The sequence below is a fragment of the Lepidochelys kempii genome, chromosome 8, assembly GCF_965140265.1.
Source record: "Lepidochelys kempii isolate rLepKem1 chromosome 8, rLepKem1.hap2, whole genome shotgun sequence".
NCBI classification, from domain to species: Eukaryota; Metazoa; Chordata; order Testudines; family Cheloniidae; genus Lepidochelys; species Lepidochelys kempii.
This window is the reverse complement of record NC_133263.1, coordinates 45,725,566-45,753,131: the sequence shown is the minus strand read 5'-3', so window position 1 is coordinate 45,753,131 and position 27,566 is coordinate 45,725,566. Positions and strand designations below refer to the sequence as shown.

At 40.8% G+C, this 27,566-nt stretch overlaps 1 protein-coding gene across 9 annotated transcripts in view; it reads left to right on the top strand.

The window, feature by feature from the left end:
* SUCO (SUN domain containing ossification factor) overlaps nt 1-27,566 on the top strand; it is an 82,723-nt gene that overhangs the window by 38,967 nt on the left and 16,190 nt on the right. For 6 of the 9 annotated variants that reach the window (XM_073356311.1, XM_073356309.1, XM_073356316.1 and 3 more), the window contains 11 exons: nt 1,909-2,029; nt 3,634-3,758; nt 4,236-4,303; nt 8,702-8,809; nt 11,616-11,721; nt 14,605-14,625; nt 14,861-14,916; nt 16,786-16,877; nt 18,573-18,638; nt 23,814-23,888; nt 27,033-27,129. In XM_073356311.1, coding sequence (XP_073212412.1) covers nt 1,909-2,029; nt 3,634-3,758; nt 4,236-4,303; nt 8,702-8,809; nt 11,616-11,721; nt 14,605-14,625; nt 14,861-14,916; nt 16,786-16,877; nt 18,573-18,638; nt 23,814-23,888; nt 27,033-27,129 — 935 coding nt within the window. Of the gene's footprint in view, nt 1-1,908; nt 2,030-3,633; nt 3,759-4,235; nt 4,304-8,701; nt 8,810-11,615; nt 11,722-14,604; nt 14,626-14,860; nt 14,917-16,785; nt 16,878-18,572; nt 18,639-23,813; nt 23,889-26,978; nt 27,130-27,566 lie in introns of those variants that run through there. The other 3 variants (XM_073356310.1, XM_073356317.1, XM_073356318.1) reach the window with 3 other exon arrangements.

Below are 27,566 nucleotides of genomic sequence, written 5' to 3'. Positions count from 1 at the left end.
TCACCCGTGGGTGAACAGCTTTTTTTTTCACAAAGTGATCCATCTGTCTGACCTCTCCGTTCTCATCCACAAAAGAAAACTGCACAACAGCTTCAAAAGACAAACCTGGGAGCTTAAATTCATAACTTTGGTAGATACTAAAAATCATGACCTGAATATACACACTGGATTTATGGTTTATTACGACAATCTATAACCCACTTAACATTCCCTCCAGTTTCCCTCCCCACCCCCTCCCCCACCCCCCAATGACTGGAGAGGTGTTAACTGGCGACTTCACCTTGAATGGTCCCTTGAATGTGTTAACTACTTATGCTGTTTCACCTTATATTTACCTGAATAGGTAATCCAAAGATCATTTGATTACCTGTTTGGTTAATTCCCTCTGAAGCACCTGGCATTAGCCATTGTCTGAAGACAGGATACTTGGCTAGATGGACCTTTGGTCTGACCCAGTATGTACTCCTGGGGGAATTCTGCGCCATTGCGCATGCACAAAATTTATGCCCATCAGATTTATTTGCTTCCCCGCAGAAAAATGACACTGATGGGAAAGCAAAAGGAAGCCACAAGAGGGGTCATATGATCCTCCCTAGCAGTATGCGTTGGATGCCCAGGGCAGCCGGTAGAGAGATAAATCACTGTGGGGCAGGAGGCAGGACTGGGGAAGACCTGGCTGGTGGCTCCTACCTATGCCGGGCTCAGCTGTTAGACCTGGCTGGGCTGGGCTGGGGAGGATAGGACTTCCTCTTTCTCTGCGCGGCATCGGGGGATGGATCAGACTTACCCCCAGATTTCCCTCCCAGCTGTAGAAAGCTCTGCAAAGCCTCCCTCCCCCCACTCCCACTTCCTGCACCCATGGCTCCTCAGTTGCAGGGGAAAGGATCACTGTACAGGGAGCTGCTCCCCCATCCACCCAACCCCTGTGCATCCAGACCCCCTCATACCCAGATCCCCCTGCTGAGCCTCATTTCGTCCCTGCCCCATTCAGAGTCCCCCTGCTGAGCCCAACTCCCCCTACACCTGGATCACCCCAATGAGGTACCCAGATCCCCATACTAGTGAGCCCCAACCACTGTTCCTGGTCGCCCACTTCACTGAGTCCCACTCCCCCAGCATCTGGATCCCCAACCACCTTCACCTGGATCCCCCTGCAGAGTCCCATTACTGCTGCCCCCATTACCTCCCAAGAAGCCTTTGGGTATCCAGATTCCTCCGCACCCAGATCCCCCCACTGAGCAGCTCGCACCCAGATTGCCCCACACAGACCCCCCTCAACCCCCACCTGGAGCCCCCCACACTAAGCCCCTCCACACTTGGCTCCTGCCTTGTTGAGCCTGTCTGCCCACACCTGGTGCACCTGGCATGGAGGGGCAGGGCCCTAGGGTATTTCTGGGGCAGGCCCTGTCCTTACGCTATGTCAGGGTTGGTTGCAGCCTCACCACTGAGTCCGTGTCCCGGGGCGGGAGCTACACAGTGATCTCCCACCTCTGCAGCTAGTGGCTTGTGCTCCCCAATGCCTTGCTGGAGCCTCCGCATTTATTTGACAAGATTTGCAGAATTTTAAAATACTTTTAATTTTAAAACTTTAAATAATTTTAGAAATACAATTTTAATTTTTTGGCGCAGAATGCCCTCAGGAGTAAATATGGCCAGTCTTATGCTCTTAAAGAGCTCCTCTTCCCAAACCTGCAGAGAAACCCTTTGTAAGCTCAGAAGCTTCTCTCATATCAACAGAATTTGGTCCAATAAAAGATATTAACTCCTCCACCTCGTCCATTTAATATTATTTTGATTTGGAATTTGTTTGGTTTTTAAAAAGCACTGCAGTTCTTTGTATTTTCTTGATTTAATGTTGCTGTCTAAAAACCTGAATCCTGTATATTGCTTGATTATTTTGTTTTGCAGAAAGACTATAAAAAAGCAGGAGAAATTGACCCTACATCAGTAATAACCCCAAAGGACCCAGGAGACATCCCAACATTTGACGAGTGGAAGAAGAAGGTTATGGAAGTAGAAAAAGAAAAAAGTAATTTCTCTATGGTTAATTCCTTTGGTCTAAATATGAGCCACTTCCGTATTCTAGTGTTTCCTCTTCTATTAACTTTGTCTAAAATTTAAATAGTACAAGTAAATGCATTAGGATACAGCCCAAAAGTCCACTTCTGTACTAAAAATATATAATACAGAAATGCAACCGACTTCCTTTTGTAGTTGTCTGTCAAAATATTATCCCTGTAGAATATGGCAAGGCATTGGCATTTGGCAGTATTTCATAAACATCAAAATTACAAGAATTTCAACGTTAATTAAAGCAACTGGGACTTGTGTGCAGCTATTTCATTGCAAACTGTTAGGCAGACTTCCATTTTGCAGAAGAAACCCTGATGCTGAAGCAGCTAGTCCTGCTCAAGTATCTCCTTAACTGAACATAGAAATATCAGATTTTAAAGATAGTAATCTTGCAGTCCTATAGAGCTGGGAAAGGGAACATTTCCCCATCTTCCCATGGAACCTGGTGCTTATTTCGAGCCCAGAAATGTCCTACAATAACTATTTTAAAGTCATGGCATATATAGTAAATCTAAACAAATTAATATTTAAAGGCTTTTATGGGTTTCCCTAAGATTTGTGCTGTTCTCACTCAATAATTAAGACACTTGACATTAGGTGGAGGTCTACAAAAAAATAGTCTTAGTGACATTTTTAAAAACTCAAGTGTCTGTATTATTGAACTTTGGTAAAAGAGATGGCATATAGAGAATACATGATGGCAAAGTTTTATCAACACTCATTTAGGATGCCCTGCATACCTTTCTTTTCCTTTGTCACCTGTGAGTACAAGGAAGTTTCTGAATGAATGCTACTAAAACATGTCTATCCCACCATTACATAGCTGTGTCTGTAAATGTCCAAAAAGTTTTGACGTGTGGGCCATTATCTTCATTCCGATATCTACTGTATCTTTCTTGGTTTTTATAATATTTAAAACTTTACTACAAATTACATAAAGAAAAAATTTGGGGCCTTATTCCACAAAAGTCAGGGAATTCTGAGTAATGGTAATCACTGTTGCCTAAGCCTTGTCATACATGCGTCACATCAGACATTTGTACAGCTGTCGCCTGGTCAAGAACACAAGGTACGTATTACATTGTGTTTTATTTACAGAGCACCAGTCACTGAAATCTATTTGAAATATTGTGCTCTCTTCTGATAGAGAAGAGAGAACAAATTGAATGCCTCTTGCACTTCGGCAATTAATTTCCCTTTTGGGAGTTTGTCAACAGTTTAACACTTTAAAAATCATGCCCAAATTCTTGTTTCGTATAGATGAAAGCTTCCCCGCATTGGCAAATTGAAGTGCTAACATGGGAACAAGATAAATTATTTAAGTTAACTATTAAGTTCTACATAAAAATTGAAAGAGGAACCTTAAAAGCAGCTCTATGGAAAGAGCATTATTTTTACACAGTTTTATCACGTACAGTGAATTAATTTGTACACTTATGTTGAAGCTTGCAGCTTTGTTACTCAAATGTTGAATAACAATACTTTCTTCAGATCTGAAAAGATTAAGCCCATACAGGTCTTTTGTTACCTTGTTAACAATAAAATGTATGTTGTCTGCAGGTCAATCAATGCACCCATCCTCTAATGGAGGACAACATGCCACAAAAAAAGTTCAGAAAAACAGAAATAACTATGCCTCGGTAGAGTGTGGTGCCAAAATACTGGCAGCTAATCCAGAAGCAAAGGTAATTTTATTGACTAATTTGGGGTTATGAATGTATATGTGTGCATATTTTAAATATGATCTTGTACTGTGTTCTAGCCACACTTACCTTAAAACAAAACATTGGTTTTCCAAGTCAGTGTTTCTAACCGTTTTTCAGTGGGGTTTTTTTTTCGGCTTTTGAAATACTGGAATTCTGTGAAAACCTCTACCTAGCATAGGAATCTATATGGAAGCTAGTTGTGTTGTGTGCTGTAAAATCTTGCCAGCTTATTTAATAAAGACTAATCCTCTGGGGTCATATGTGATCTGAGATGTGTTATCTTCTGCATGCTGTCCTGTTCAACCAGTTCCATAACTTGGTATTTGACTCTTAGAATTATATGTGCACTCTAAATGCAGAAGTATGGGTTGAAAGGCCATTTATGTTAAAGGAAATGTTGCTTTATTTTAATTCTTTATTACCTGTCATAACTAAAGAATTTTATTATCCATTTAGAGTACATCAGCAATTCTGATAGAAAACATGGACCTCTATATGCTAAATCCATGCAGTACTAAAATCTGGTAAGTTATGTAGCACTGTGCATAGGGTTTTTTGGTTTGCCATCCTGCTGGGAATATGTGCAAACTGGTCCATTTACTTGAGATCAGAATCTGCCTGCCTTAAGTGACACTAAACTATTCAGAGTGGGGTAGAGAGGGAAAATACTCAAGAGTTTAGAAGAAGGTGGACCTTCATTAATTTCCTCCACTGCAGAGAAAACCCAATTTGGTGGTAGTACTACTTTCTCTGTGGTGTTGAGATATGGTGATAGAGGGACGGGTTCACCTAAGTTTTTTGAGTTTTGTGCTTGGTCTCTGTAGCTTAGTTGCTCCCATGGCATCTGAAACAAGGAGGTTGCTCTGCAGACTAAACCAAGGAGAGCAGCATAGGAAGAAGGGAAAAGAAAACACAGAAGGCAGTTCTAGCCCTTCCCACCTCAAAGAAAACAGTACTGTGCGGTTTTTTGGGAGTCAGATCTCTCTTCTAAAGTTCCTATATTCTTTTCCTTTCTCCCCTGCTTCAGTCTAACACTTCTTATACCATGCCCACCATTGTCACAGGAGCCCTCTTCATGATCAGTTCTTTTGTAATCAGCAAGCTCAGCTTCCGAGTCCAAGAGCTGGTGCCACTTAGCTCAAGATTGATTGCCCAATCTTTTCCATAATTCTGAATCTTCTCCACACATGAACCAGCAGAACATTTGAGTGCCATGGTTTTTAACAGAGCTGATGTTTTTCATGACACACTATTATTTAGCTTTTTCTGTGAAATCTATGATCTTAGGGAAGAGAAAAACCTGTGCATCCACTTGGCTTTTGTAAAGACCTAAGTGAATCTTTCACAACTGTATAGTTGCTTTTGAAGGAGTTTAAAACACTGATTTGAATCGTATTTTTTTTTTTCCAGGTTTGTGGTGATTTTTAGTTTGGTCTGTATGTAGGATGGATTACCCTAGGTATATCAGATGTTGGCGCATATGGCATTTATCAGTATGCTATTGAATATATGCTGTAAATCTGTTCCAGTTGCATAAAAATTGAAAGTCTGCTTTTAATTCAAATTGTGACTTGTACAGTATTAAATGTATCTCAGGATTATAATTTTTTCAATAAACTGATTGATATTGTAGCACAGTGAGTTACTGTGCTGAAACTCTGAGTTTAGACAGTAACCTAGGGCTCTAACTCTCCTGGGCTGGGAGCACCATGGAAACAAATATATTCGAATCCTGGAGAGAGACTAGGACAGCTGTTTCTCTTCATTATTGTACTGTATCTTCTCTGATTAAATCAGTTAGCATATTAAGTCCTTTTCAAATACAGGCTAGTTAAGATGAGGTGCACTGAAGAAACGAATAAAGGGAAATGTTTAACCTGGAATGAGGCCTGGGAGTGGCTAATTAACAGAGTCCTTAGTAGTGAACTTGAAAGTTGAATATTCATAATAAATGTCATCTGAAGAATTTACATTATTTACACTGGGCTTGTCACTTGACAGTTGATGTGGGCTCTTTTTTGCTAATCCTTTATGCTTTGAAATTTTCTTATGCATCTTCAGTTGGTGGCAGTGCTCTTGTTTTGGACTATTATTTCTAAGTAACAATTAGCAGTCTGCACAAGCCTGCTTCTCCTCTAAACAGATAGCATATATAAAAATATTCAGGTATCTGGTTAGAATCATAGGAATATAGAACTGGAAGGGCTCTCAGTAGGTCATCTAGTCCAGTATCCTGCACAGAAGCAGGACTAAGTATTATCTAGTCCCATCCCTGACAGGTTTTTATCTAACCTATTCTTAAAAACCTCCAGTGGTGGTGATTCCACAATCTCCATAAGTAATTTTGTTCTCGTGCTTAACTACCCTTACAGTTGGGAAGCTTCCTAACGTCTAACCTGGATGCAGTTTAATTACTGCAATCCATTACTTCTTGTCCTATCCTCAGTGGATCAGGAGAACAATTGATCACCCTCCTCTTTATAACCATCTTTTACATGCTTGAAGACTGTTATCTTGTCCCTCTTCAGTCTTCTCGTCTCCAGGCTAAACAAACCCAGTTTTTTCACTGTTTCTGTGTAGGTCATATTTTCTAGACCTTTAATCATTTTTCTTCTTCTCCTCAAGATGTTCTGCAGTTTGTCCACGTTTCCTGAAATGTGATGTCTCGAATTGGAAACAGTACTCCAATTGAGGCCTTTTCAGTGCTGAATAGAGTGGAAGAATTATTTATCGTATCTTGCTTACAAAACTGCTAATACATCCCAGAATGATGTTGGCTTTTTTCCACAGTATTACATTGTTGACTCATATTTAGTTTGTGATCCACTGTAATTCCCAGATCATTTTCTGCGGTACTTCCTAGGCAGTCATAATCAATTGCACAAATGGCATATTCCTTCCAAGGGTAGTGCTTTGCATTTGTCCTTATTGAATTTCATCCTGTTTATTTCAGACCGTTTCTCCGGTCTGTCAAGATCATTTCGAATTCTAAGGCGCTTGCAATCCCTCCCAGCTTGGTATCATCTGTAAACTTTTTAAATGTGTTCTCTATGCCATTGTCCAAACCATTTATGAAGATACTGAATAGAATAGGACAGAGGACCGATCCCTGCAGGATCCCATTCAGTATGCCCTTCTAGTTTAACTGTGAACCCTTGATAATTACTCCGAGTATGGTTTTCCAACCAGTTGTGCACCCAACTTTATAATAGGTTCATCTAGGCTATATTTCCCCAGTTTGCTTATGAGAAGGTCATGTGAGACCGTATAAAAAGCCTTACTAATGTCAAGATATCAATCTACTGCTTGCCCCCTAACTGCAAGGCTTGTTACCCTGTCAAAGAAGGATATTAGATTGGTTTGACATAATTTGTTCTCAATAAATCCAGGTTTACTGTTTGTCATCTTATCGTCTAGGTGTTTACAAACTGATCATTTGCTCCATTACCTTTCCAGGTACTGAAGTTAAGCGAAATGATTTATAATTCCCTTGGTTGTCCTTATCGTCATAGGGCTTGTCTACATACATAGCATTGTGGTGGCACAACTGCACCACTGTCGTGCTTTAGTGAAGACGCTACTATGACAGCGGGAGAGCTTTTCTCGTCTGCATAGTTAATGTACTTCCATGAGATGCAGTAGCTATGGGAAGAGCTCTCCCCTTGACAGTGCTGTCTACACTGTGGATTAGGTCAGTATAACTATATCTCATGGGTGTGGGTTTTTCACACTCCTCAGTGGTGTAGTTATACCAATGTAAGATTGTAGTGTAGATCTGGTAGAAAGCTGTATTGTGGAGTAAGTGCAGGTTCCACCATTTCCTGCATGTTGTCTCAACTTTATACACTACGTACTCTGGGCTGCACGAACAACTGGAGAAGTTAATGTAAAACTTCTTTAATTTCCTGTGTGCATTACATGGAAATGCAATGATTGGGAGTGCTGCTCTGTTTTCCTTTGTGATCTTTAGAAATTTGGATCTTCAGAAGGTGATAGGAACTGCTATGGCAATGTGAGACTATAAACTACAGACAACTTTATGCAGGTTCCCTCTTCAATTCCCTCCATCTTCCTCACAGTTTAACTCACTATCTTTTTTCTTTTTATTTAATAAATGGTGTGAATTTTTGTTTTAATAGTTCAGTTCTCAAATTTGTACATGTGGTGGGCACAAGTCCTTAAAGCAATACATTTTCCAAGCTACCAAATCCCCAAACTGTCCAAAAACACCCTCTGCGTACTTAAGGTGTGTGTGCACTACAGCGGCACAGCTACAACATGGCACCTGTGCAGTGTCTACACGGACAGAAAGCATTGGTCCATCTGTGCAGGTAATCCATCTCTCCAAGAGTTGGGAGCTAGGTCAATGGAAGAATTCTTCTGTTGAACTAGCTCCTCTACTGTGGGGGTTTAATAATTAATAATTTCTGTTAATAAAGAGCAAGCCAGAATAGAATCTAGTTTGCTCTTCTGGAGTTGTATTGGCTTTGGAATATTATCAGGAATAAACAGTAGTAGGTACTTACTGAAATAAATGGATATGGCCCTGAATACTCAAAGGGGGCAGATCTGTGGGATAAGATGTCACTTTTCCGAGTAAGCTTAATTTGAAAGAAACAAGAGTTGCATTATTTTACATTGAGAAAATGGATGTTTTGAGCTAACATTTTATTCCATTCCCTGTATATAGAATTTAAGAGCAGAATAATCTGCAACCCACCCACACATCAGAGGAGCAGTTTTTTTGACAGATTTTCTAAAAGTAGCAGTGAGTGGTGCCTCTGTATTGTTGTAAAGCTATCTTGTGGCACATTTCCATTGTGAATGAAAGATTCAGTAGCACTAACTGTTTTGAATTGTGTAATGAAATGGTGTGTTTGCTGGGGGTCACTTATTTCCAATATCCCTTTTTTGTCTTAAAGGTTTGTTATTGAGCTCTGTGAACCAATTCAAGTAAAGCAGCTTGACATTGCAAATCATGAATTATTTTCATCTACTCCTAAAGACTTCCTAGTGTCCATTAGCGACAGGTATGTCATATAATAAGAATTTGAATTTGTGATCACTTGCGTTCAGGAAGCTCAACATAAAGCAGGAATAATACTCAACAATTGCAATGATCTCATAACTAATAGAATTTGAATACCAAAATACTACGTGTGGCTCATTCCTTTGCTTAATGTAAATGGTGTGAAATAATATGGAAGAGTTACTCTGCATGTGTGTGTAACAGGTGTTTTTCAAAATAGGTAGATCAGCTATTTACCTTGATATCCTGTTGTACTTTCTAGATCAATCTTTGTCATCCTAAATTGTGGAAAGCAAGTAACATCTTTTAAGAGATCCCACATCTTTACCTTCCAGTGGTACAAAACCAGTTGCCCACATCTTGAACTCCCAACCAATGTTATCATTAAAGTAAAATATTAACTCTAGTAGATCCCATATTCCCACCCCCCCCCTTTTTTTTTTGCTTTTTAAATCCTTTTATTTTCTTACTTACCATTTTCAAAACGGAAGAAATGACACCATTAGGCATTATTGCCCTTTCCCACCCTCTGGAAGTTGTTAATCATACATTTCTATCACATTGTTTTTGTACTAAAATCACTGTTTTAAACTGTGTGTGTGTGTGTGTGTGTGTGTGTGTGTGTGTGTGTAAAAGCCGAAGTCCCATTGCATGGGGCTGAAGCCCAGGTTCCTGAGCCCTGCCACCTGGCGTTGAAGCTGAAGCCTGAGCAGTGTAATTTCATTGGGGCCCCAGGCAGTTGCCCCACTTTCTACCTCCTAATGCCACCCTGGCTTCTATATGCAGAAAACCAGTTATTGCGGCATAGGTGGGCCGTGGAGTTTTTATAGCATGTTCGGGGGGGCACTCAGAAAGAAAAAGGTTCAGAACCCTGGCATAGGGGATCTACTGATCACTCCTTCTCAGTAACTTGTGAAGGACATTATCTTCTCTTGAGCTTTGATGGCTCAGAAACTATGGGTGCCTGGTCATATTTCAAAATTCCAAACTTTGTAGCTGTCATGTTCTCTGTCCCCTAACCTCCAGCTACTTAAACGTGGGCAACACTTATAGCTATATATTCATCTAAAGCAGTCTGTAGTAAGAAGCAGACGCACACACCTTATTGCAATACTAAACTAGGTATTAACATGTTTGTAAACTTTATATTCAGTTAACTTGTTCTTAATTTAGCAAGTCCTTAGCTAAAATCATCCCTGAGCATGAAAAAAACTTTGCTCTATGTTAGGATATAGATATTCAGGCCTGTTTGTAAAGGCCTATACTCTAAGAATTTAGGTGTATTCTTATCACTTGGCTAGTGATAGAGGTATAAAAGAAAGAATCAAAATCACTGTTTGCTGGTGTAAGGGCCTTCTTTTACTGTGACAGTCTGAGGCCCTGTTCTTAGGCTAAGGCCTTTGGCTAAGCAGCAGAGGCAGCCATAAGCTGGGAAGCGAACGGTCACATCCTCACATTCCAAACTAGTCACATTGAAATAAGGTGCTATTGGGCTGTTAGGCACTATCAGGACAGGATTGTATTCCTATCACCTCCAGAGAAAGGGAAGTGCCTAGAAAATGTAAAAGGAAACTTAGTTTGATAGCATCCTGTCTGGCAAGAACTCACTTATCAATAGCTGGGATGTGAAATCCTCACTTCTGTATTGTTTTGTCATTATAGTTCCCACTTTGCTGTTGTTTGTCTGTATAATCTCTGTCTGGTTCTGTGATTGTTCCTGTCTGCTGTATAATTAATTTTGCTGGGTGTAAACTAATTGAGGTGGTGGGATATAATTGGTTACATAATTATGTTACAATATGTTAGGATTGGTTAGTTAAATTTCAGGAAAATGATTGGTTAAGGTATAGCTAAGCAGAACTCAAGTTTTACTATATAATTTGTAGTCAGTGAGGAAGTGACTGGGGTGTGGGTGGGGATGGGCATGGGCATGTGGGTGTGTGAGATTGGAACAGGGAATGGGGATAAGAAAATTGGAATCATGTTTTGCTAAAGGGGGAAATGGGAACAGGGAATGGGAGTAAGGAAGTTGGAATCATGTTTGGCTAAGGGTAGGAATGGGAACAGGGACACAGGTGTAAGGCTCTGTGGTGTCAGAGCTGGGAAGGAGGATACTAAGGAAGGAAACTGGAATCATGCTTGCTGGAAGTTCACCCCAATAAACATCGAATTGTTTGCACCTTTGGACTTCGGGTATTGTTGCTCTCTGTTGATGCGAGAAGGACCAGGGAAGTAAGTGGGTGAAGGAATAAGCCCCCTAACACTCTAAACTGTAGGCATTTTGAAATGCCTGGAATCTCAGTAATTTAGTAACTGAACTGGGACTAATTCTATTATCACTGAGTATGATACTTTAACAGCAGTGTTTTATCTAATGGTTTAGGGTCTCTTTTGTTAAAAGAACAATACTGATGTTCTGTTGAACTTGGGACTGACAAACTTCTTTACTTTGCAACATCCAGACCATTTTTCCTTTTCAAAGCAAATACTTCAATATATTTTGTTTGGATTTCAAAATCAGTGCCCAGTAACACAGGCCTTGTGCATAATCCTTTAATAATTGTATAGGCATTATGGAAGCAGGATTGATTTCAGTAAAAATATTTGCTTTAGAGTTTCTTAGAATGGCTAAACAGGGAATATTGAAGTTATGAAAAAAGAATTATGAAAAATATTAAAAATGAAATATCAATTTAAAAAAAATATTAATTAACCTTAATTATTCAAAGAATATTAAAATTATGCAAAAAATTCTTGATGATTCTCTACTTCTTTTTAAAGAAGTCAACATTTTTGATATTTTCCAGGTACCCAACTAATAAATGGATTAAATTAGGTACTTTTCATGCAAGAGATGAGAGAATTGTCCAAAGCTTTCCTTTGGATGAACAGATGTATGCGAAATACGTTAAGGTAATATTTTTAATGTGCACTGAATGCAACCATTCTCACTTTCAATGTAATAAAGAATTTTGAAGAATGACTTTCGCATGAGTCACCAATATAATGTTACTTGAGAGTCGGTTGAAAAGTTCTTGCTCAGTTAGCAGTCTGAATTTTTGTTTACTGACATACCATGATTAATTCAAATACAAGAGGTTATTAAGGAGAGGCTGATAACTTTAGCATTAATTTTCTCAACTGCAGCTGATTTTGTAACTTTGGTTTTGGCTGCCACTGTTTTACTTTGCTTTTTAGGATTAATGAAGCAAAACATTTTCAGAACCTTTATTTTCTTTATAAGTACACCACTACCCCGATAAAAAGTGGTCCGTGGGAGCCAAAAAATATTACCGCATTATATCAAACTTGTTTTGGCCCCCCTGCTCCTTGTCTCCTGAGTGCCCCCTCCAGAGACACCCTGCCTACTGACAGGCGCTCACCGGCTGCGGTGGGAAGTGGAGCACAGTGAGTGCCAGTAAAATGCATGGTGCTCCGCTTCCCACCGCCAGTGAGTGCAAGGAGGTTGGGGAAAGGACGCCCGCTGCACTCGCCGGCGGCAGGAAGTGGAGCACTGGGGCTGGGAGCTGGTGGAGTGGAGTGGGCTGGGGTCGAGCGTCTCTGCTTCCGCCACCACCAGTGAGTGCGGGGGAGGGAATCCCTTCTCCCTCCCCTCCCCTGAGTGACACGGCTGGGGCCGGGGAAGCGGAGCGGGCGGCTCCCAGCCCCCCGCTAATCACCCGGGCCACTCTGGGCCTGCGGGGCCCCCAGAAGTGCCCCCCCCCAGCTCCTGCCTCCCAGACCTGGGGTGGGGTGGGGGAAGAGGCCTGCTTTACCGTGTTATATCGGGTCGTGTTATATCGGGGTAGAGGTGTACAATATATACCAATACACATGTGGTGCACACTTCCACAGGTTCATATTACCTGCGGTAGTTTATTCTTTATCTCTACAGTGTAACCTACTCTCTAGCAATTATACACTTCCTCAGTATTTTTTACTCTATATTGCTACACAACTTCAAACAAAAATAATGATGCATTAAAATCTGAAAATTTTAGAACATCAGGTTTGATATCTAGTATAGTATTCATAGTGGAGTTCTTGAGCTGTAACTGCCACATATGCTAATTCCTCTGAATTAGTTAGGCTTGCTGCTGGAGCCACAATTTAATAATTGATAAATTCACAAAGGCTTGTTTTTGCATTGAGAATACTTTATTTAAGATTTCAGGAAAACGTGTGAAATCTAGCCTATTTAGAAATCCTCTCATAGTTAATGAAGAGAATGCATTGGTACAATTGCAACTTGCTTTTGTTCTGAAAAGGATACTTTTGCTTCCAAATACTTGCATTTAGAGTTTATTATTTATTTATTTATTTAGAGAACGATCTCTTTCTCTAGTTAACATCTCGTCTGAGCATCCAAAACCACATTATTTGATGCATTGGCATGCTTAATGTTTGTTTTCACTAATAAAAGTGAGCATGTAACAGTGCCATAAGTAAACCTTAAATCTGAGATAGGCCAGCTTTCTATTTTCATTCTCATTTCATTTCATTTTCATTCCCTAACTGCAATTCAAATATACTTGCACTGCAGTGGTTTCTGGAGTAACACAATTTGAATGGAAACAGTGCGGATTTTGATTTGCTAATCTCCCCCACTTAAAAAAAATAATTTGCAGCATACTAGCTTTCGTTGAGCATTTTCTCTCTCCTTTGAACCTGTGTTTAGATTATAGTTGGTTCAAGTTGTAGTATATCTTTTTTTAATGTCATCATGGTAATTTACTTTATACCCTTCTTTAAATTCTATCACAATACTGTTTAATTTTTTACAGAAATTAAACTTTGGCATTGTCCAAGGAAACGTAAACACTTGAAATTGCTGAATTTCTGTAAAAATTGTCTTGTGCCATAAAATTAAGCAATCTATTTTCCTAATGATGTGGGAGTGATTTAACTTGTAATCTATGCTAATAACTATCCAGATCTTTTACTCTTCAACTCTTAATTGCATAATTACACCCCAAAAAATACTGCATGAGTCTGTAAAATGACAAGATAAAGACTTCTATTTGCTCTGCCTGCTGGCTGAATTAATAGCCTAATCAGTATAGCCAGAACTGTGACTTTATCTTTTAGTAAAGTATCAAAAGTGTGCTAGATGCTATAGAATTTTTAAAATCTCTTGTGTATATAATCTGCCTTAAATATTATGGTCCAAAAACCATGAAATCTTAAAAGTGCTAATTGTTCTTGGAATGTATTGGCTTTTATAATATCGAATATAGTTTGCTAGCATGTTATAAATATAGTAGTGGCTAAAACTTTCCTGTTGGTTCTTCAGCTGCTCTATCACCTATCTTCCCCTAGAAATATTTCTGTAAAACAGAACATGTTATATTGAAATTAGAACAGTTACAGTATGTATAAAGTTCATACTAAATGTTTCTTCTAAAAGTTCTCATCTTTCAGTAGGCTGTTTAATGCTCCCCCCATCCCCAACTTAATAATAATCATATTTATTAAGATTAATTCATTTCAATATTCTGTGTCTGGCATATCAAATTTTTTTAATCATTCTATAACAGAAAATTTAGAGTCTGACTATATCTTTCGATTAATAGAAACAAAGATTTCTGTGCATGTTATTTCTTTCTGTCTGCAAATTGAGGGCTAAAGTAAATCTAGGTTTACTTAAAGCAAACTATGTAGTGTTGCAGCTTTATCCTTCACGTCTTATTTCTTTGTGCATTTTATAGTACTTATTTAAAAAAAAATTCTAGTTGCCTGTGGCATGGCCTTTGTACTGATATCTTTTTTTTTTTCTTTTCCTTTCTCTTGCTTCAGATGTTCATCAAGTACATAAAGGTTAGCAACCTCCTTTCTGAATGTTGAATGCATAAGGCTTGGGTATAACCTGTGGCTTGGCATGTTAATGCATGGCAAGAATAAAGCTTTCCAAGAACCTTTCTGTAATGAGCAATCTGCACATCACTTACATAAACCTAACTTGCAGATTGAAAACGGTATGGATATGTTGAATGGAGGTTTAACTTGATGGTTCTTTGCTGGTCTTCCATTTTGAATACTTCTTATTCTTCAGGTGGAGTTGGTATCACATTTTGGATCAGAACACTTTTGTCCTCTAAGCCTTATAAGGTAATATAGAATGAAACATTTAAGCTGAGAGTTTTCTTTAGTTACTTTTGCAGCACTGCAGTAATGTTTTCTAGTGCCAACTGGAAAACACAAGTTTGAGCTTTTAGTAGCTTTATTCCTTTTGAAATTCATCAGTGTATTGTTTGCTTATAAGATCAAGTTACAAGCTGCTGCATAGCTTGATGCTGCCAAGTCACTGAAAGCTTTTTTATTTAAAAAAGGTAGCCTTATGGACTAATTCAAGTTTTCCATATTAAGTAGTAGCATGATAGAAAGCAGAGATGTTTGTAGAAGTGGACAAAGGCATTCAAGGCTGGCATAATTGTCAGAGCAAAGCATGGGGAGTGCAATACAATAAAACAAGTGAGTGGATAAGCAAGGAGGGGAAGGACTATGAAAGGCCTTAGGAAACATAGGTCTGATCAGTCTGGCAGTTCCTGAGCTCCATCTAGTCCAGTATCATACTGTCTTTGATAGTGGCCAGTATTAGGGGCTAGATTCATAAAAGGACTTAAATGCCTAATGGCCACCTTGGGTACCTAAATCCCAGAGTCAGGCCCCACTAGGATTTGCAAAACCCTGATTCAGCTGCCCCTGAACCTTGTAGACACCTGCAATTACTTGGGGCCTAAATTTGTGTATTAAGTTTCCCTAGAAGCCTATGTTTATGCCTCTGATCATTCGCTCTGCAGTCCTACAGTAGGCGTCCAGACGTCTAAACCCTAGAACAATGCATGGACCGGGGAAAGATAGGGGTTCCTCCACTTATTCACCTGCAGAGCCCAATCTGTTAAGCATGCTCAGCCCTTGCCTACCAGCTCGGGCCATGTAGGTGAGCTTACACAAAACACTTGAAGGGGCAAGGAGGAGGAGGACCCCTTCAAACTTTTAGCCCACTGGTTACGGTACTCATTTGGGATGTGAGTGATCCCTGGTTCAAGTCCCTCCTGTGTCTAAGGGGAAGAAGGGATTTGAACTGGGATCTGCCACCTCTCAGGTGCATGCCATAATCGCAGGGCTGTAGGTTATTCTGATATGGGGCTCCCTCAATATCTCCTGTTGAAGCTGTTCCACTATGGATAAATAATTTTAAAAAGTCATTTCATCAGGGGGACTGGATTTTGGGTCTTCCACTTCCCAGGTGAGTGTTCTAACCACCAGTCTATAGAGTCAGTCACATGTTTTCAGGTTCTCTCTTGCCCAATGAATTTTTCTTTGTGAATCTCGCCCTATGTAATTCAAAGGTACAAGCAACAGCCCCTTACACCCCCTTAAAGTCTCCTCGTCCTTAGGATTTTCATTTTCCCAAGCTTTGAACCTGGGACCTCTGGCACTGTAAGCCAGAACCGTACCCCATGGCCTTTGAGCTAGCCTTGAACATGAGGACAAGAAGCTAGAAGGTGGTGTAGGAAAACAGGGAGCCAGTGGAGGGATTCAAAGATCAAATGACATGGTCACTGTTGAGCCAAGAATGTGGTCTTAGAATCTGCATTTTGAATGGAAGTGGGGAAGAGGATGGTACTGTGTGCATCAGGGAGGCCAGAGGAAGAGGATGCAGTAATCAAGACTGAGGATAAGGGTCTGAATGAAAGTTCCAGTTGTGTAGATGTGGAAAAGTTTTTTGGAAAAATTTTTTGGAAATGTTTTGGAGGAGTTAGCAGCAGGTTCTAAATGCAACACTTGCAGAGTGCTAACAAATTATTTTTTGGAAGTGCGTTTGTTTCAAAGGAAGGGAGTCTGGTCAGCTTATGGAAGGTGTCAGTTTGCTGACTGGCTAACAAAGGACAAGCGTTGCTTAGTTAATACATATTTATGGCAGAAAGTACAGCAATTAGATCTTTGCACTCAGTTTTAATTAAATGTTTATAGGGTGTTTGGCACTAGTATGGTTGAAGAATATGAAGAAATTGCTGACTCCCAATACCAATCAGAACGACAAGAGCTGTTTGATGAAGACTATGGTAAGCAAACAGAACTAACTGCTGCTTGTTAGTCATCAAACATACTTTCTGTACTTGGTGATTAGCTAGTGTTTTTCCTCTGTCTGTGCTGAATGTTTTATTCTGAAGTTAAGGATTATTTTAGTTATCTTCATCCTTACAGTGATAAAATCTGCCGGAAAATTAGGAATGTGCTAGAGGTTATAAGCTTATTACAGGGGTGGGTGGGTGAGGTACTGTGGCTTGTGATATGATGGTCCCTTCTGGCCTTAGTCTATGAATCTGAGTAATGTGCCTGTTTTCAAGGGCTGTTAGAACATCCCATTAGGCCTTATACAACCTACTGTTCTTTGTTATAAACCTCTGAAAATTGTTCACTTGGGGGCACTACTGTCTGAGTTGGTGAGAACTACAGTAGGCTGGCTGACCATATATACACCTCAGCCATCCTCCCCAGACCTGTCACGTTGGATGTTGTGAGCATGCTTCTCCCTTTGTGAATCCTCAAGCCATCCTTCATCCACACACAGATTCGCATGGTGACAGACATGCTCTGTCTTCAGGTGGTTACTGACCCACCCTGAGCTGGCAACCATATTTCTGATTACCTCTGCTTCAGATGCAAGCCCTGGCTTCTTGCAGGACAGAGGGGAACAAAAGTGAGTTTAGTTTTGAAAGGAGGGGAGACACAGGAACGTAAATGAGAAAGAGAGAACGGTGACGGAAGGAAGACACAAAGCTGGCCTTGCACATACAGTGAAGGAAATTAGACAAAATAAAAAGAATGTATTTGGAGTAAACATGGACTTTTCACTCAGCCTTGTGCTGAAGCATCCCATTTTCATTCTTAAAGGGAAGAGAAGTGTAGAAGAGGTTTTGCTGGGCTGAGGAAGATAGAAAAATGTGGGCATGCTTTCTCTTCCTACATCCCAGATTCCAAAACATGCAGGGAGTAACTCCGGCTTTTTCATCCCCCTCCCTCATCAGAAATATTTAAATTTTTCACTTTGAAAATCTAGTCACCTTATTTCGTAGGAGTTACCTGCAAGAGCTTCCTTCTGAACCTGCAGAAGTGCCTTAAAAAGTACTGTCTGTAGTTTATATAAAGGGGCTTCACCCCTCAACTGTCTCAGTTCCTTCTTGGTCGCTGCAGAGAGATAATGGAACTCATCCTGTCATGTCTTCAGGCATAGGCATTTCCTTAGCCTAGAATCCTAGATGAAGATTTATTATAAATCACTGATGTACTATAAATAGCTTGCTCCCTTGTCCCCAGAGTCCACCATCCCTTACCAGGACTCTCAGGCCCTGAGGCTTGCAAAGACCTCAAGAGGTGTTTCTCTTGCCTTGTAGTCAGCCCTGAAAGGGATGAGCCATGTTTTGTGCTTCCCGTGTCTTGTTGAAACCCAATTTTTTAACCAAATTTGTGGTTTGCTGTGCCTTTATTCCCTGGGTTACGGGGGAGAGAGATCTGAGGTTGTAGACTCCTCTGGCTTCAGTGCCTACAACCTGATACTCCAGTGGGCTCATTGACAGTATCAATGTACTTTTAACCCTGATTTTCAATTTTAGTTTGTCCTAGATACTGTAATTTATTTTTACTTTGTGAGACTCTTTGCATATAACTCCAACACTGGACCTTGAGGTGTATTTTCACTGTTCATAAGGCTTGTAACTTTCTATTGTTGCAACAATATTTTCTTCCATTTTAAACAGATTATCCATTGGATTACAATACAGGGGAAGAAAAATCTTCAAAAAATCTCCTTGGTTCTGCTACTAGTGAGTATAATTGCATGTTTCTCAGAACACTTTCATAATGCTGTCTAGTAATAAAATGGTTTATTTTACGTGAAAGTGAGATTCCACTTTATTGTGACACATTTATTTCATTGAATAATGGGAAAAATCATGCTTTTGTAATAATTCAGATTTAGGGCAAAATTTTCAAACTCCTAAATGCCTTAGGAGCAGACTGAGACGAAGTGCCTAAGTCTCTTTTTTAAATAAGACTTAAAACTCCTAAAATACTTAAAGCATTTTTGAAAATTTTACTTGGTCCTTTTCTCTTAGCATCAGAGCAATAAGCATGTTAACCTAAATAAGTGAAAAGTTAAATGTGACTGTTTGTTTTTTAAAGTATTTACTGTTTTGTTTAACAGTGCAGTAGAACCTTGATTATTGAGCACCTGGCTAAAGGGAAAGGATAGAGAAGCACTGTACATCTCTGAGCCAAAATCTTTGTGCATAGCATAGCTTCTTTATCCGTTCTTAAACCAGTCTGCTTTTGAGGGAGCTGATGGCTCAGGCACTTCTCACATTCTTCCTCTTTAACCAACTTCATTTAATCTTGGTGACTGTACCTAACCTTCTGAAAATAAGTGAGTTTTAGTGAACTAAGGTGACTAGTCATGGCACTACTTCAGTTTTAATGGGAGTCCTCGACTTCAACTGCATTATTTAAGATAGCACCAGTCATCCAGCCCGTCTAGAATAATTGTTGCCTCATTGAGCTTGTTCCTGTTTATCAATGCTAGTGATCTAGCTTTTGCATGCACAATGAATATTACTTCTGCATAGTGCTCAAACAGGTTAGTAGTCTTGTATCTGCATAGGCAAGCATTTTTTTTAATCCCACACTGTACAAGTTTGAAATGGAAAAACTGAAAGCAAACTAGAGTATAGCTGTGGCTTAAGTATGAAAAGGTCATGGCCAGGAATGTTGCACAATATCTTAGTGGGAAGGAATAAATTCTCAAACAAACAGCAAAGTGCCAGATATGTTGGGCTTTCAACTCAAAAAAGCAGTGTGTTAGTTTCCCTGACGATGCCCCATTTATCCTTTTACCAGTCGTTAGTCTTGAGTTACCCATACCCAGAACAGTGTTGATAAAGTACTTTAAAATATGACGCTATATATGCAAATACAAGTGTATGTAACTTAATATGACCACAACTTTGGTGGTGTGAGAAGTGCAGTGACTTTCTTTAATGGATGTCAAATATGTTTTTATAAAAATGACGAGTGCGGTGGCACCTTAAAGACTAACAGATTTATTTGGGCATAAGCTTCCGTGGGTAAAAAACCCACTTCTTCAGATGCAACCGGACTCCTTGTTGTTTTTGTGGATACAGACTAACACTACTACCCCCCCGCCCTGATACTTGACACTGTTTTTATAGTGTCTTTAGTATGCCAAAGTTTGTGTAGAAACCAGTGACTATATAGCCATTAAGCATTCATTAACTCTTACATTGCCTTGGCTAGTAGTCTGTTGTTGAGAGAGCCATTTGACCAGTACTCTGGGATAATCTGCATTCCTTTTTCGAAAACCTTTGTGAGGCTGTGCTTGGGCAAATGTAAGAGGGACAAAAGCAGCCTCCATTTAGTCAATCTAGTACAATGCCATCTCTAATCTCAAGTAGTGAGGCTAATATCTATGTAAGATATTAGATATCTTAGAACCCCTAAGTTATATGAAGGGTAAGGAGGGAAACCTCAGAAATCTGATTAGGGATTTGGATGATCTTAAGAGCTGTCTTGCAGTTTTTCTTGCCATATTGACCAGTGCAGGTAGCTCTTGTGCCCTCACTCCTTCTCTTATCATCTGGAAGATTCACAGAGCAGCTTTAGTTGTCTCTCTTTCCTGTGTCTTATCTGCAGCAAGGAATCTGGTTCAGATTTCAGACCTGAGCTGACCTATGTTGCTTATGATCTCTTATAAGGCATTCAGAAACTACAGTGATAAGCATGGAATAAAAACCTAGAGGAACAGATAAAATTCATGGTGTTCAGGAGTGTAGCTCTCTTGAGCTTTTTAGACTGCAGAAGCCATTACCCTCTGATCCCACTGAGAGTTACCAAAAGCAACTACAGCATTTGCTCAAGAAACTTCCTGAAAAAGCACAAGATCAAATCTGCACAGACACACCCCTGGAACCCCGACCTGGGATATTCTATCTACTACCCAAGATCCATAAACCTGGAAATCCTGGGCGCCCCATCATCTCAGGCATTGGCACCCTGACAGCAGGATTGTCTGGCTATGTAGACTCCCTCCTCAGGCCCTACGCTACCAGCACTCCCAGCTACCTTCGAGACACCACTGACTTCCTGAGGAAACTTCAATCCATCGGTGATCTTCCTGATAACACCATCCTGGCCACTATGGATGTAGAAGCCCTCTACACCAACATTCCACACAAAGATGGACTACAAGCCGTCAAGAACACTATCCCCGATAATGTCACGGCTAACCTGGTAGCTGAACTTTGTGACTTTGTCCTTACCCATAACTACTTCACATTTGGGGACAATGTATACCTTCAGATCAGCGGCACTGCTATGGGTACCCGCATGGCCCCACAGTATGCCAACATTTTTATGGCTGATTTAGAACAAAGCTTCCTCAGCTCTCGTCCCCTAAAGCCCCTACTCTACTTGCGCTATATTGATGACATCTTCATCATCTGGACCCATGGAAAAGAAGCCCTTGAGGAATTCCACCATGATTTCAACAATTTCCATCCCACCACCAACCTCAGCCTGGTCCAGTCCACACAAGAGATCCACTTCCTGGACACTACAGTGCTAATAAACAATGGTCACATAAACACCACCCTGTACCGGAAACCTACTGACCGCTATTCCTACCTGCATGCCTCCAGCTTTCACCCTGACCACACCACACGATCCATCGTCTACAGCCAAGCTCTGCGATACAACCGCATTTGCTCCAACCCCTCAGACAGAGACAAACACCTACAAGATCTCTGTCAAGCTTTCTTACAACTACAATACCCACCTGCAGAAGTAAAGAAACAGATTGATAGAGCCAGAAGAGTTCCCAGAAGTTACCTACTACAGGACAGGCCTAACAAAGAAAATAACAGAACGCCACTAGCCGTCACCTTCAGCCCCCAACTAAAACCCCTCCAACGCATTATTAAGGATCTACAACCTATCCTAAAGGATGACCCAACACTCTCACAAATCTTGGGAGACAGGCCAGTCCTTGCCTACAGACAGCCCCCCAACCTGAAGCAAATACTCACCAACAACCACATACCACACAACAGAACCACTAACCCAGGAACTTATCCTTGCAACAAAGCCCGTTGCCAATTGTGCCCACATATCTATTCAGGGGACACCATCACAGGGCCTAATAACATCAGCCACACTATCAGAGGCTCGTTCACCTGCACATCCACCAATGTGATATATGCCAGCAATGCCCCTCTGCCATGTACATTGGTCAAACTGGACAGTCTCTACGTAAAAGAATAAATGGACACAAATCAGATGTCAAGAATTATAACATTCATAAACCAGTCGGAGAACACTTCAATCTCTCTGGTCACGCAATCACAGACATGAAGGTCGCTATCTTAAAACAAAAAAACTTCAAATCCAGACTCCAGCGAGAAACTGCTGAATTGGAATTCATTTGCAAATTGGATACTATTAATTTAGGCTTAAATAGAGACTGGGAGTGGCTAAGTCATTATGCAAGGTAGCCTGTTTCCTCTTGTTTTTTCCTACCCCCCCCCCCCAGATGTTCTGGTTTAACTTGGATTTTAACTTGAAGAGTGGTCAGTTTGGATGAGCTATTACCAGCAGGAGAGTGAGTTTGTGTGTGTATGGGGGTGGGGGGGATGTGAGAGAACCTGGATTTGTGCAGGAAATAGCCCAACTTGATTGTCATGCACATTGTGTAAAGAGTTGTCACTTTGGATGGGCTATCACCAGCAGGAGAGTGAATTTGTGTGGGGGGGTGGAGGGTGAGAAAACCTGGATTTGTGCTGGAAATGGCCCACCTGATGATCACTTTAGATAAGCTATTACCAGCAGGACAGTGGGGTGGGAGGAGGTATTGTTTCATATTCTCTGTGTATATATAAAGCCTGCTGCAGTTTCCACGATATGCATCTGAGGAAGTGAGCTGTAGCTCACGAAAGCTTATGCTCTAATAAATTGGTTAGTCTCTAAGGTGCCACAAGTACTCCTTTTCTTTTTGCGAATACAGACTAACACGGCTGTTACTCTGAAACCAGTCTAATCAATGTTACCAAAACCCAAACACTTTTCAGTAATTCTGGTTCTGTAAAGATATCACTTGATAGGATGGGTAGGCAATCAGAGTAAAAAAGAAATAGTTTTATTTATTTATTTTATTTATTGTTCTAGACTACTTGGGCCATTAATTTATGGTTTCACCTCAGGGAACTCTTTTTTTTCCTTCTGTCTCATCGAGGAGCTGAAAATGTTCTAGAGGACAGTGAGGCATTGACAGTTGAGCTTAATCTACTGTTGACTCAGAAGACTGAATTTTTTTTGAGTGCTAGAGGGATTTCCACCTGTCTTGTGCTAGAAATACAAGATTCAAGAGTAGAAAACCAATTCAATACTAATATAGCAAAAATTCTCACCTGGAATTCTGCTTCTCTGAACTTTTCTGCAGTCTACAGTAGATCTCTTATCCATTGTAGACCTGTATTGAATCAAGAAATACAAAAAGATCTATAACCTTCCACCAGCTTTGATAGTTGCTTTCATGGAAAAAGTGAAGAACAATATTTCTCGGTTCAGATGGAAGAGGAACATTTTGCTTCAATTGTAGTAAGACCTTTACTGCCACCACCATGTGCAGGAAATATGTTAGCAGCATGTTGTTTCGGAAAAATTTTAATTGCCTTTTCTGCCAACATATTCTTGAAATAAAACATGTACATTTACAACTTCCTATTTTAAGTATGTTTGGAAGCCAGCACAAACCTTTTAGCTGAGAGCCCCACATGTAAAGATTTGGCATAATTTTGCAAAATAACCTGGAAACCAGTGTTTGAAATTATGTCAGGCAGTTAGTTTGTGCAAATGCATGGGTAGATAATAGTACAAATTTCTGTGAGGATTTCTCATCATGTCCTCTCTGATAAGGCATGTTTTTTGTTCAGATGCCATTCTAAATATGGTGAATATTGCTGCTAATATGCTTGGAGCAAAAACTGAAGAGATTTCTGAAGCTGAAGGTAAATGTTGTTTCCTTAGATGCATAATTTGTTAATTTATTAAAAGATACAGGTTTTTAAACGTGTTGTAGATTCCTTGTTTCCCACCTTCATTTCTCCTAAGGACTTGGGTGATCTGAGTGCAGAGTAGTTAGAGTGGAAGGCACATGTGCAATCACTTGGAATGCGTGTGCCCCATGCACAGTCATCGGAAACTCTTCCCTCAGTGGTATCAGTCAAGGCGCCTTGAGCACCCTCTGCCATCACAGCTGGGCCCTTTATACCAGCATATCTCGGAGACCCCTCACTTCCTTCTTACTGCCTGTGGTGGTTGTTACAATTGCTTGGCTTGCCCTAGCAAATGCTCTGTGTGTTCAGTGTAAATTCACTGAACAGTAAATAGTTTCTAGATTTATAGTTGATCATACTTCATAGTGTGGATACGATTAGTTACCTTCAGTTCCCAGTTTTGGGGTTTCCATTTCTCAGTACTGAGGGATGCCTCAGTCACCCAGCTTCAAACCCTGTATCTTTTGTGCTGGAGCTTAGCTGTCCTGAATCGGCACTGAGTGCTTTGGTGTCATGCACTTCCTATTGTGCCCAAGACCCAGCACTGCTCACCCTCCCCAGTACCTAAAAAGAGGCATCAGACCACTGAGAGAGGAAGGTCATCAGCACCAAATCCCCTAAGTATAGGGAGTAGAGTACAGCTGAAACCTAAGCACTCCTCTGCTCTGGTACAGCTGAAACTGGCACCATTGACTCTGGTGCCAAGGCAGGTACCATCAAGTCCAGGACCCAAAGGGCCCCTTCTACTTCTGCAGTACCAAAATGACCTAAGACAACCTTGGTACTGATTAAACCAGAGGTGGTTGTGGCAGTGAGAGATCTGCTGAGCCTATTGATACCAGTATCCACGGCAGTGCAGGAGACGGCGCTCCTGGTACTTGCAAATGGAGGGGTGCCAATATCATTGGTGCATTACTTGGTACTGCAACAACCTCCTGTGCCTCAGACTTCCTACCCATCAGTACGGTCGAAGGGGAAGCCTGCAGTGTTCACTTCTGTACATTCTTTGCCAACTCAGCACTGGTCTATGACACCATCGTGAGCATCACCCCTCTTGGTTAGCAGAGGGTGATTCGCTGTCCTCTGAATGAGAGACCGGCTTCTTCTTTTCCTAACCTTGGAACCAGTCACTGTATTCTCCACCTAGGTGTTACTCCCCTGGGTTGCCTTTGAGATCCTCTGGGTGGAATGGGATTGAGCATCTGGCCAGGGAGTCACTGAGGCCCACTACCAGCTCAGTGGTCCTTCTGGAAACTGGGGGGATTCCCCCCAGTTTCTAGGTCTTACACAAGTTGTTCCTTCTCTGTACTTAGAGAGGCATGGGGAGTCTACTTGCAAGGAGCTGCCTGGTCCTCAGTCTGGTATTAGGCCTAGTACCGGGCAAGGCAGAGGCAGCTCACAAGGAGCTGTGGGCTTCTGTGAGTTTTGCAACTCAGGATTGCCAACCAACATTCTCTTTTGGAACATTATGATTTTAACATTTTGAGACTTCTTGTTTAAAGATTAAGGACATGTTCCTGGAGGATGCTAGACGTTCTCTTTAGTTGATGAGGGGAAATCCATGCTGAGAAGTTTGCTGCAGGCTGGACTAGATGTTACAGACTTGGCTGCTAAGGTTGTTGTTTTTTTGTGGTTTCCATGCACAGGAGCTCTTGCCTGCAGTCCCTGGGGGTTTCCACATTAGGTCCAACAAACAATTCAAGACCTGCCCTTTGAAGGGTCCTCACTTTTTTAGAGCAGACAGACTTTAAGCTCCATGAGTGGAAAGATTCTGGAATTACTTTAAAGTCTTTGGGGTTGTATGCTCCTGTCCCACCCAGGAAACTTTCTCCAGCAGCAGACCCACCGTTACTCTGCTGCTGCTCATCAGGACATATAAAGAGTGAAAAGTAGAGGTTATAGACACAGGCAGCTACGTTTTTTGGCTTCTACATCAATGCTTGCTCCACCTAGACACCCAGGGGTTGCTAAACAGGCATTTTGATGGGTGGCTCAAGGACGCCATACTAGTTTACAACTTTTTAGTGCTTGATCCTGGTCTACTTCAGACCAATGGGTCTTAAGTTCTGTGCAATTTATTTCTACCCCTCCCTCCCTCTCTCTCTTCAGGGAGCACTCTCTCAAGGGTTTCCTCCTCCAGTAGGTTGTCTCCTTTGGATGGGAGCCACAGAGGAGGCGCTGTGGTGTCTCACGGGGAAGGGGTTCTATTCCTGTTTTTCTAATCCTGAAAGCCAAGGGAGGTCTAATATTAGACCTGCACCCTAACTCAACAGATATCTCAAATCTAAAGCTTTACATGGCCACCCTGGCTTCCGTTATTCCCTCCCTGGATCCTACTATGCTGCCCTTGACTTAAGATGCCTACTCTCATGTGGCAATTTATTGAGATCCCAGAAAATATCTGATTCATAATGAAGCACTCTCATTACCAGTTTACCATGTGGGTACTGCTGAGGGAAAATTTTCCAATGAGACTCTACAGTGTGTGCTCACACCAAGAGTGGAATCAACATGTGCAACACATTTTGAACAACAGTTACAGAAGGCTAACTGTGTTTTCTCTCCTTTTCTGTGATATCTTTCCCCATAGTGCTGCCACCATAAACTCACCCTCCTGATTAGGGAAAAGATACTACTGTGATTTCTGTAACTATTCTTGATGGATTAAATAGCCTGGGGTTATGCATACCAGTTTGTTCTTTCCATGTCAAACTCTGCCTGATGTGGTCTTTAGCCTGTAGCTTTACACAACCTTAGTTATAGAGACTAAAATACTATCTTTCTTCTCCCCTCCTTCTCCATAGAAATACTTCAGCACATCTTTCATATGCAAAACAACACCAATAGGTGTCCAATTCATCTAAATGTAAACATTGAGATTCTGTATCTTGTTTGTTAATGCTATCAAATAAATGTTTATAGGGAAAATAAATATGCCTGGTTAATGAGAATTCAGATTTTTGAGCATGCTGTATTAACGTTTCCTGTTTTCTCACCCATTTTTATGCTTCCTTCCTGTTGACTTCTGTGGTATTCATGCAGCTCTCAGGAAGCTTCTTATACTAATTTGATTTGTGGTTCCATATACTTCAATAGGAAATAACAGTATGTCTGAAAATACCACAGTTGCTGCTGCTGCCACTTCGACAGATGCACCAAAACTGCCGGAACCAACCCTTCTTCCTTCACCAGAGTAAGTGATTGTGTGTTAAATTTAGTGCTAATGAGGTAGAGCTTGGCCATCACTAGAAATCTTCTGCATCAGACTGCTAGACCTCAGCCCTCGTTTATACTAGAAAACCCAAATGTAGACACACTTGCATTGGTTGACACCTTGTCTATACAGGTTGACTTTGGGCTTGACTTTAACATACTTGAGGTTCAGGTCTCTCATATTTATTGATAGTTTTCAGAATGTAGTTACTGTGTATTGCGATGGTCTTCACTGCATGAAACTATGTGTAAAGTGATTTTTCCAGGAAAAGCTAAATTACTTCTTGCTTGTCTCAATGAAATCATTGTATTGTACCTTTTTAAAACAGGAAGTCAAAGGTTCTGGGTCAAACTGGTTTTTGTGACCACTGAAACAGTTGAACAAAACCATACACAGGCTTTGTAAAACAATCTAAT